The sequence below is a fragment of the Neofelis nebulosa genome, chromosome 2 (genome assembly GCF_028018385.1).
Source record: "Neofelis nebulosa isolate mNeoNeb1 chromosome 2, mNeoNeb1.pri, whole genome shotgun sequence".
Lineage (NCBI taxonomy): Eukaryota > Metazoa > Chordata > Mammalia > Carnivora > Felidae > Neofelis > Neofelis nebulosa.
Genome location: NC_080783.1, coordinates 181,046,262 through 181,058,192, shown reverse-complemented (window position 1 = coordinate 181,058,192; position 11,931 = coordinate 181,046,262). Strand labels below are relative to the sequence as shown.

Below are 11,931 nucleotides of genomic sequence, written 5' to 3'. Positions count from 1 at the left end.
GTTTACAAGTATGCATTATAACTATCATTGAGAGGGGAAAAATAAATTTGTAAAGCACCATATTCATTATATACTCATTACAATTCCATATTATGTATTGTTTATTTGCAGGTTTGGGCCCTGCACTAAAATTAAATATCTTCATCTAAAAACCAACAAATAAGAAGGGGCTAATCTTTTGTCAAATAGCAATTTAGTAAAAGCCATAAACAAAATTTGTTTAAAATTTTTCCTGTTTTATAGTTATACTCATCACATCCTGATATATTAATAAACAATTTAAAGGCTGAAGAGCAGTACTATGGCACAGAAAAAAATGTTACAATAACAAAAACCAAGATTTATAATGCACTATCTTGAAGAGTGGTGATATAGTGACCTAATACAACCATTAACAAAAGTGAGTTTTAGCAACCATAATTTTAGTATGGGTTGATGAGTCTCATTATGACATTACTGGAGTTGACAGATGATGGAAGTTTGCCTACACTGCAGATCTTACCTAAAATAAAAGCCTAGGAAAAATATGTTCACAAATGCCAAATCATGTATAAGTGTTTGACACATTTATACAATGTGACTACAACCTAAAACCCAACAAATTTGACAGATTCCCAATTCAAGAACGATTAAATAAAGTAGCATTTACCAAGATACACATTAGAAACAGAAAAGTGTGTGTGTGTATGTTTATACAGTCAACTTGAATTTTACTTTACATACCTCTGTAGGTCAACTATTTCATTGTTAAGGGTATCTAGCTCCTTAATAGCAGAGAAATCTGCAACAGGACTTGATCCTATGATGTTCTAAAAACAAAAAGTTCACAATTATAATGTTATTACTATGAAATTATATATGGTGAAGCATTAAAAATTTTTAAAAGCACTACATGGATGCAGACTACTCCATATTTTACAGTACTACTAATACTTTTATTTACGAAAATCATATCTAGTGCAATTTTATACACACACACACACAAACACACAGTTATATATTGAGACATTTTCCCTTAAATTCTCTAAAAGCTGTTGCTCTACAATAGGTGCCAACACTTCAGATCCCAAAGTCTTTGTCACTTGATCCTAGTGCCTGTTTAAAACATTGAAGTAAAGCAGGTATCAGATTTATAAACTACTTCCTCCACTGCAGAATACATTTCTTGGGGAGATGTAGGGTGGCTTTATTTGTACTTGTGTCATCTGGCACAAAGTAAGTAAACAAATTTTGGTGAATCTCAGAACCATAATGGTAGTTGATTATATTCAATTCAACATTTACTTTTGTTAAACAATTTTAGTGCCTACCCTATTTAAAGTAAAACCATTTGCTCAGCATGTTCCATAGTAAATATTAATATCACCATATATGAAACGATCTTCATATATGACATCCTTTACATATGGTTTTCTTTCAGTAATGAAAGTGTCAAACTTGGTCTCTGAAAGGCACCTGTATTTAGAAAATCTAGCTGGGTTTATTCTGGGATCTGCCATCCTACTAGCTGCATGATTTTACTGTAAAATAGGGAAATAATCTCTTCCCTGCCCACTTTAAAAATTAAATGAAATAAATATTGTATGTAAAATCACTCCAAAACTTTATGACATTTTATAAATGTAAGGTATTATTATAATTAATTTCCTCCAACAGAATATGCTCTTAAGATGGATGACCTCCCAATGAGTTGTTTCCACCCTGGCTCAATCCTCCTTTGTGAACCATTTCTGATGCCTTTTATAGCTGCTTGAAGTCAGGGCAAGAAGGTAACTGCTTCTTCAGACACCTGACCTATCCCCAGTGCTACAATCAGACTGACAAATAACAAAATAATCACCATTAAAAATTGTTAAAATTGAGGCCTGAACATGTAAAACTAAAGTATACTAAGGACCTTATTAGCAGAACATAAAACTTAGTATTATGAACTTAATGTATGTCACCAACTTGGACAACAGAAAAAGAAACCTAAAAGTTCATAATATCCCATCTCCTCACATTCATATGACAATTTACAATTTACCAAGCACTTTCAAATCCATTAATCAATTTTCAAAACTAACCTGAAAACTGGGTTGTAGCAGTTATTATTATTACTAACTCAATTTTAGAGCTAGGGAACCAGATTAAATGACTTGCTTAAAGTTGAACCCAGCTAAAAAGGACCCATTGATTAGGAGACCTCTGGTTAAATTCAAGTCTATTTCACACAATGCCCCTTGGCACTTGCATATCAAGATCATTTAAGGTAAATGAAACCATTACCCTAAAAGCCAACGTGATAAACAGGTATGTCAATAAAATGTGGCAAATAATTCCTTCCAATTTTTCAGCACACTGCATTATTAGTCCTCAGATGTTTTGTTTTGTCTATCACTACCAAAATTCAATACCAGAATTCATCTATTAGGATTCAATTAATGCTAGTCTCAATTTCATATTAACCATAGTAAGTAAATGCACCTCTTACTGTTTTACTGTGTTTCACTAATATACAGACCCTTATCATCCTAAATTAAATCAGAAATTTTAAAGTGGATTTCTGAACATGACAAGTATTCACTAGGATTTTAAATCTGTCTAAATTTGACTTATGAGCTAGGTTACCTGGCCAGACAGTTTGACAGTTGAGTAAAATGAAAAATTAGCACATGATCTCACTTTTACCACCAAAAGCAACTTACATCACCTAAATGCTACTGAGAAATCTGCTATGAAAGGTGCAAGTATACCAAGAAACTCATGACTTCCACACCTCTTCTGTCACTCTAACTCAAAAAATGTGATTCACAGCTGACAGTCTTTCACTATCAAAAATATCATCAAATAAGAAGGAGACAAATAAATTTAACCTCAAACAAGTTAGAAGGGGATACCACAGATGACTCTAGAAGGAAGATTAGTGTACTGTAGTTGGTATAGCTTGTGTCACTCCTCAATTATTAACAAAGAAATTAAACTCCCATTCTAAAGTAATAAAATGGCATGCAACAAGGAACATGGAAAAACTTTAGCTAATAGCATCTGAAGTATAAGAAGGGCATATGGAGAAAAATGTAGCCTGTTCCCTTCTTTCAAAATATTTTCTCTCACCCTATTTTGTGCATTACACAAAAATTCCACTTTGGTGATTTTAAGTGGATTAAAGAGCCTAAGGAAGGCAAGCTAAAATGCATACAAGGACCAAGTGACAGACATGTGACAAAATCATGCTGTTTAAGTATTTTCTCTGCATCAACTTTGCCGCTTAAAAAGCCTCTAATTTCAAAATTGTAAACCAAAAACTGTAATGCTAAAAAAGGCATAAAGTAAAGCTCTAACCTTGAGAGAGTAGAGTTAAGAAACTGACAGTACAAGAAAGGCGAAAAGCAGAGTGCTGCAGAATGGAAAAAATAGTCCAAACTAGAAAAAACACAGAAAGCAATATTCAAAAAAAGATTAGTCAAAGCTGCAAAAAAAATGCAGTTCTAAAAAATTTAGATTATAAAGAGAAAAGAGATTATTCAAGAGACAAAACAAATGCAAATTTTTAATATATAAGGTTAAAAATTGTGATTAATAGATAATAGTGATAAAATCCCATTTTAATGTGTAATACTGATATCTAATATAAATAGACAAAGTTATCTATGTTCTAGTGAATGGACTTCAGACAAATCTATTAAAAACTCTGCACAGCAGATGCAACCTGGAGTGTCTACTAATGTTATAGACTTAACTGAACAAACATAATTTCAGAGAGTTTTGTCATTATCTGTAATTTGTATTGCTGAGAGACTTAGTGGGTATAAGATAAAGGTGGCAAGGGGAAAAAAGTCTGCATAGGTGAAAAAAGGGAAGAAACAACTGAAATACAGGTATTGTAGAGAGCACACATATAAATTTGTAACCTTTATCTTTCTGGGTGGCATCACTTTTAGCTTTCTCCACAACTTGGGGAATCCATGTCCTACATCACAAAAAATCTCAAAACCTTCACAAAATGTGCCCCCCCGACACACCAAACTCACAAAATAGATAATCAAATGTTTATTTTATTAGAAAATAAGAACAAAACTCTTAGAAGTAACTTCTGTACCTGGTGGCTATAAATTTCCATTTAGTTGACTTTGGGGAAAAATCCAATTTTGACTTTTACTAGGTTAAAATGGGATTTTTTAAAACCTATGTGACAAAACTAATGCAAACTAAAATATTCTCCTGACATTTCCAAGACAGCTCTCCTTACATCACACATTTGACAACTCTTACTATATCTAACTCTGAGGAATCACCACAGCAATAATTGCTTTATAGGTCACAAGAGATTTAAAGATACAAAGCATGTATTCTTAAAGGCAAACAGCCATTACACAGTGTGAGTCCTTTTAAAGCTCTATTAAGGGCAAGACACTGTAAATATACTATGCTAGGAAGGATTTCTAGAGGAAAAGAGAAAAATCAAGGCACAGCAAGGGTAATATAAAACAATGTAGTTTTGAAAATTCCCACTGCTGGCCAGAAACCTGGCTGAAACCTGCTGGTCACTGTTTAGATGTGAGATTTTGGCCATATCCTCAGGAAATGAAGATCATCTGTGTGGCAAAAACCACACAGATTTCTTCTCAACATGATGTTTTTCTTGTTTATTATACAAAATTGACACCAAGAAATAATAATCTTCCAGATTTTGTTTTCAAATTCCTATTTTCTGTAAGAGTGAATCATCAAATGAAACACAATAATTCCTATAGATTTCATTTAAATTTTATACCTTATTCATAAAAATTAATTCACAAATCCAAGAGGAGTAAAAAAGACCACATTTTTCCACTTTTTAGGTTGGAAAATATGGTTGCCATATATGTAATGAATGTTGGGGTAAATGAGCTGCAGCCCAAGGATGTCATACAAGGCATTTGAACATATTTATAGACACAAACTAAACCACAAACAGTATACTGCTCTGCTCCTAGCCAGATACATTTTCTTCACTATTTCCTGCAAATCAAGTCTGTCATCTAACACAGCACTTGTTCCTTTCTGTTAATACATTCAGGTTTTCTTTTAAGTTGTCTTACCTTCTGTAAACTGGCCCTGTCTGATGGTGGAACCATCTCAGGAGTAAGAATGTGAGGAGGATCAATGCCCTTTATTAACTTTTGATTGATTAAGTGAAAAGCCAAGGCAAACTGATCCTTTGAAAGCTTCCCACAGTCCTTTGTGTCACATAATGTCCTGTACAAATAAACAAAATGAACAGAATATAAATGCTACAACTACCATTCTAAAAATCCAGGAAAAATGTAATAGGACTAGGTAGCTTCTTAAAAATGATCAGTTGAATTAAAAAGAAAGTCATAATTTTTTTGTGTATGGCTTGCCCAAAACTCACTCAAATGTTAGAAGAGAGAGATCAGCTAAAAGTTTTAAGAGAAAGAGAATGTTCACCCTGGTGCTGAGCAGAGGTCTCTTATATGAGTTTGCTTTGTGCTTTCTCACCAATTTCCAGAACCATTACAGGTTAAGAGTTGTAGTGGGCCAAAGAATCCCAACATTCTAAATATTAAAAGATGTTAAAAATGAAACCGAAGTCTCAACAAATTTGGTTCATTAGTGGCAATAGAATGATTCTAAACCAAGCAAACATTTCCATGTTGGCTTGCCTCCTGCAACTCTTGGGAATAGGCGGATATAAGGATCACCAAGTCAAAGTAGAAACAACAGCTGCAAATGGAGTTCATATGTGAAGAGAAGGAAGCAATCTGGAAAGCTTTACAAAATCACTTAAAGAGAAACAGCAAATGTTTTATCCTATTTTTCTTTTTCTTTCTTCCTTTCTTTTTTCTTTTGTTAAGCTCAGCTTTCTGAAGTCCTGATCCATTTCATTCATTTAAAGGCAATGTGGCCTGATGAACAGATTGTGGGCTAAGGTGTCAAAGAAACCCTGAATTCCAGCTTCTCTACTTATTTCTTCTTGTGATCTAGGACAAATTTTTTTAACCTCTTCAAGCCTTAGTTTCTTCATCTATAAAGTAGAGAAAAGACATATCCTGCAAGGTTACAGTGAGAAGTAAGGCAAAGTACATAAAAAGTCTGGGCATAATGCCAACAAACAAGCCCATGACAGCTGCCATTTATTAAGTACACTGCCTAGCCTAGGCACTTGAAAGTGGCAGCTATTATTAGTTATACATATTTAATCTTTCCTAGTCTTGAGTTCTTGTTCCTCTTAAGGCAGATCTACTGTCCTCCTTTGTTCTTTTCTAAGTTTCTCTATGCAGCTATGTGGTTCCACACCTGATATTTGCTGCCTCTTGAAAACCTCAAGATAACCTCTGGTATAGTCAGGTGGATTGGCAGCAGGCACACTATAAATGTTCATATGCATTGTCTCATTTAGTGTGAAATTCACTAGCGACACTAAACTTCATGTTTTTAAGGACCAGGTGTGTAATTCCTATGAAAACGTATAAAAGTATACATATACCCTACAGAATTATGTGAGCACACACTGAAGACACTTTTTTATATTGCTTACATTTCAGATTTTTGGATTCTCCCTTAAAAATTTAAGTTTAGGGGTGCCTGGGTGGCTCAGTCAGTTAAGTTTCTGACTTCGGCTCAGGTCATGATCTCCCAGTTCATGGGTTCAAGCGCCGCATCGGGCTCCGTACTGACAGCTCAGAGCCTGGAGCCTGCTTCAGATTCTGTGTCTCCCTCTCTCTCTGTCCCTCCCCCACTCACGCTCTGTATATCTCTCAAAAATAAATAATAAACATTAAAAAAAATTTAAGTTTAATTGATATAAACAGATGCTGCATTTTAACATTTTAATAATCATTAACTGACACTGTCAATCTTATAACAGGTAATCCATTCTCAAACTTTTGTCCATTATCCAAAAGAAATCTCCAGATTTAAATTTTCTCCATAAAGAATTTTGAAACAAAACTGCCCAATTTATAAATGCCTAAAAATAAGAATGCACAAAACTAGAGTTATACAAAACCATATTTTTTAAATCAACTTAAATAAAATCTTACCAAATATGGGCTAGTAAAGGAGAAGGTAAACCTGTCTTCAGGAAAATTTCACGGACTTCCAATCCAGACACAAATCCATCCATATCTTTATCAGTTTTCAAGAAGATCTCATCATATTTAGCCTTTTCTGCAGGGGCTACAACCCACTACAGGAAAACAAAACAAAACAAAACATGTATGCATACACACACACACATATACACACATACACACATATATGTAAAATTTTTGTCAGAATGAGAAAAAAATTGAGGTGTCATTCTTTCAACCCATGACAGTATCTGTAAAAATTCTAAGCAACTCTACCCCACTAACTATAACAACAGTGTACCATTTCCATCACACCCTAATCAAAATGCTGTGGTGAAAAGAAAATTACAGAAGGAAAGTATAGGTCAGCTGGGACTACATTTACAGATGCCCTTTTTACTTTTTCCTTAAAAGTAATTTACTTAAAAAGTAATTTACTTAAAAGTAATGAGTAAATTCAAGCATAGTTAACTCTTGACTTATGAATAACCACATTAATATGGGTAACTGGGAAAGTCTATATAAACAAAATATTCAGTTAATTCTCAATCTTCATTTTTTTATAATTTCATTCAGCATTCTTAAATGTAGCTGAACTGGCTGATTTGCATATTCTGTCATTATTTTCCTTTACTCAGCCTGACAAGCAGCAGGCTGGAGGAAAAAAAGGCCTTAGACAACCCAAAATTGGATAATCTGATCCCAAATAATCAAGAGTTAACTGGGGATTAAAAAAACAAAACATCTATTAACTATACCCAGGCAAGCATGCCAGATTAGCATGGAGTATCTTCTGTCTCCAACTTTAATTCCAGGTAGATCAAGGCAAAGCCAATAAAACATCCATATACCTAAGTAAGGCCAAATGCAGAAGAAGATTTATCTGTCTTCTCCAGGACATCACATTATGCAGGTTTAACCAGAGGGTGCTCTAAATCTTTGATCCCTTTGATTGCTCCTTCTATCTTCATCAAGCAATCAATTGTTAAATGCCATGCACTTAAAAAAAGTCCTTTAACACTGATAGACCTATACCTGTCTTAATGGTGCTTTGGTAGGTAAAATGCCTACAGGTGGTAAGGAGTGGTAAGGTTCCTCGGCTGATGCTGAAGAGGGGATCAACCGCACAGAGCCTGATATACTGACCGTTTTTCTCTTAGAAGGTGGCACCAAGGCAGGAGGCAAGGACATTGGCACAGGTTCTTTCTCCAATGCGCAGTATACCAAAAACATGGCCTTCAAAAGAGATGAACCAGGGTCATATATATTAAAATCATTTAACAACATACACCCACTAAATAGATTACTGTTTAATAACAAAGCATCTTCAAGCTGTCACACATTCTTATTTTTAGAAATTAGAGTGGGAAAAAAAAGAAGGAGGAAAAGAGAGAGAGATGAAAGGAAGAAAGGAGAAAAGGAAATAAATCAAAGTCAAGCAACTGTTAGAAAGATATCCAGAGCAGCAAAAACTCAGACACATACCCTTCAACTGAAGTTCTTGCAATGTTAATAGCATACAATCAGGGGAAAAGGTATTTGTAAAGAAAGAGCTAATCTCCTAAAATGAGTCCCTAGAAATTAACAGAAGAAAAAAAAAAAAATCCAATAGGAAAATGGGCAGAAGAGTATAAACAGATATTTTACAGAAAAGTATTATGAATGGCCTATCCTTTAACATACAAAAATATGCTCCCTTTCACTCAAAAGAAAACTTCAAGTTAAAACTATATTAAAATACCATTTTCCACTTAATGGCAAAAATCCCAAGTTTCATAATGTACTTTGTTAACTAGACTGTGCAAATAGGCCCCCTCAGACATTGCTCATGGGAGCTCAAACTGTACCAAGCCTATGAAGGGCAAATTGGCAACAACTACCAAATTTATTTACTTCTCCTTTGGCTCAGCAATCCCCCATCTGGGAATCTACCTTCAGACTTACCTGCCTACATAAAAAACACTATGTGAAAAAGATTATTAAGAGTAGAATTATATGAATCAGCACCCAAGTCCTCAAAACAAAAGACTGGTTTAAAAAATTATGGTACATCTATACAATAAAATACTATGAAACAAAAACAGAAACAAAACCAACAAACAAAAAACCATGGGAAACATTCTCTATCCTAACTGGGATACCTTCACAAATACATAAAACTATCAAAACTCATCAAATTATATACTTAAATTGAATGCAATTCACTATATGTGGTCCTCAATAAAGCTGACCCAGAAGAAAAAAAGAATTATGTAGACTTCTCTATGTGAAAAGATATCCAAGTACAGTGTTAATGTATAAAACAGTGTATACAGTGTGTTATCTTTTGTCGTAAGGAGGTGGTAATTATTAATATGTACTTATATTTACATTTCAAAATTCTACTGGTATGAACAAGAAACTAAGAAAAGTGGTTGGTTATAGAGTAGGTATAAATGGAGAACTGAGGGCAAGGATGGAACTGACATTTTTTCCCACGGAGTATCTTATAGTGCACTGATTTCTGAACCATGAGAATATATTAGCTATTAAAATTATTTTTAATTACTAAATACATAAAGATTTGCATAAAGCATTCTACATATAGAATGCCCCAGGATACTCCCTTCATTTTAAAGAATTCAAGACACCTTCAAGACTTTCAAAAGATAAAGTTTCCGTGACAATCTTCAAGCATATGAAATTAATCAAAGCAACTTGGAACCTCCAAAAAAATTCCAACAGCAACTGGAAGGAAGCTTAACTACTTAATTATTTTGTTCCCACTGAAAATGACATTTTTCCCTGAAAAGAAATTTGCTTCCAATTCTAAGTTTTATGAGCCTTTCAAATTAGTATTGATTGAACACCTAATACAATAACACTCATCCATGATTTATGATTACTAATATTTTATATATGAGGAAACTGAAGCTCAGAAATGCTGACTTGCCTGATATTTTTAAAGAAGTCATAGTATAGGGTTCAAAGCAAGGTCTGGCTACAAAGCTCTTATTTTCCCCAGATTTGATCAGCTGCATTAGGAGAATCTATGTAATTTTACAATACCATGCTGTCCTCTACAGGGGCTAAAACTAACCTTTCACCCTTTGGGACCCAAATTGTAGAAGGTATCAGAATTACCTGGACAACTTTATAAAGCACAGATTTCTGGGCTCCATTCCCAGAATTCTACAATCATTAAGTCTGGGTTGGGCCAAATATTTTACATTTCTAAGAAGTTTCCAAAGATGCTGATGCTCTTTGTCCTGGGACCACATTTAACCATTTGACCCAAACCAAGAACTCTCCTCTCCCCATTCATTAGTCAACTTGAAGAATTCAATTTAGTTTTAGAAAAACACAAACTTTAATTCTGCAAAAGCTTGAAACTCCAGAGTGAAAACAATCTGGCTAGCACATACTTTCAACCAAATTCACGAAATGTGTAATATTATTAAATTGGCACTGAGCTAAAAGAAGTGACTAACATGCACATTAAAGGTCAGCATTTCTCTTGCTGCAGATGGGAGTCATTTCCTGGAAAAAGTAGACACTAGAAGCAAAAAAGCTATGTCAGCTATCTGCTGCCAATAGACAACACATTTTTTGGAAGTTAAAAAAAAGTATCATTAATTTGATGTTGCCTTGAAAATAGTTTCCCTCACAAAACTGAAGCCAAAAATTTGTCTACCAAATAAAACAGAAAAAGTGAACAGTATACTGCTGGGTTGCAATTTTTTTTATTATTTTGTACTTTATCCTAATCAAAGACTGCCATTGAAACAAATACAGCAACTAAATCAAATGATGCACCATATTCACAAAAAGAAAGGAAGGAAGGAAGGAAGGAAGGACCTAGCAAAAACAAGCCTAAGCTTTCTCAGTGATAACAGGGAAAGAGGGGATTTAGTTTTACTGTTGCAGTCAATTACCAGTAGCTGCTCACTTTCTTTGCCTTTTTTTTCCCTCTGTGCCTTTAGGGAATATTTCTCAAATTTTAGTGGCCATCAGGATTCCTGGGAGGGTTTCTTCGACCCTACCCCAGAGATTATGACTCAGTTGGTCTGGGGTAAGGCCTGAGAATCTACAATTCTAATATGTTCTCTGGTAATGTTGATTTTGCTGATGGGAGACCATACATTGAAAACCAGTATTTTAGGAGTATCTTAAAGAGTTTTATTTGCTCATTTGTCTCCTCAATCACTTGACCTGCCAAGTTTTAATTTCTTAAAATAGCATTCTGGGATGAAAATAACAGCCATTTATTATGTGTTACAAATAATACAAGTTTTCTTCATCACTGTAATTCAACAAAATATTTACTGAGAATTTCTAGCCACCAGGCACTGTGCTAAGCACTAGAAATACAAAAATAAAAAGATTTTTCACATTTACCGCCCAATAGAAGCAGCAAACATGTAACAAGTTAATTTCAGTCCAATGTGAACGTGTTAAGACAAACAAGAAAAAAAAACTAATAAACCCCAAAGTGCCAAAAACTCTTCACGTAATGAGGACCCAACAAATGCTACTGACAAAAATTTAGACCACTTACTTGACAGAAAAAGGTAAGGCCTTGTAAGAATGTAAAAATCAATATGAAGGATCCGGAAGGAAGATGGCAGCATAGGAGGACGCTGGGCTCACCATGTCCTGCTGACCACTTAGATTCCACCCACATCTGCCTAAATAACCCAGAAAACCGCCAGAAGACTAGCAGAATGGACTCTCCGGACCCAAGCGTAGACAAGAGGCCCATGGAAGAGGGTAGGAAGGGCAGAGAGGCGGTTCATGCCACACAGACTGGCAGGAGAGAGCCGGAGAGGCGGAGGGGCAGCCAGCCCACCCGGCAAGGCAGAGCACCCGAGTGTGGCATGCAAAAGTGGAAGGG

General features: G+C 34.8%; 1 protein-coding gene across 3 annotated transcripts in view; it reads right to left on the bottom strand.

Moving 5' to 3' along the window:
• Nucleotides 1-11,931, bottom strand: part of EPS15 (epidermal growth factor receptor pathway substrate 15) — a 158,408-nt gene that overhangs the window by 80,792 nt on the left and 65,685 nt on the right. For 2 of the 3 annotated variants that reach the window (XM_058696043.1, XM_058696039.1), the window contains exons 9-12: nt 8,094-8,294; nt 7,029-7,174; nt 5,064-5,220; nt 724-809 (exon numbers count right to left, since the gene is read on the bottom strand). In XM_058696043.1, coding sequence (XP_058552026.1) covers nt 724-809; nt 5,064-5,220; nt 7,029-7,174; nt 8,094-8,294 — 590 coding nt within the window. The remainder of the gene's footprint in view (nt 1-723; nt 810-5,063; nt 5,221-7,028; nt 7,175-8,093; nt 8,295-11,931) is intronic. The other variant, XM_058696040.1, reaches the window with a different exon arrangement.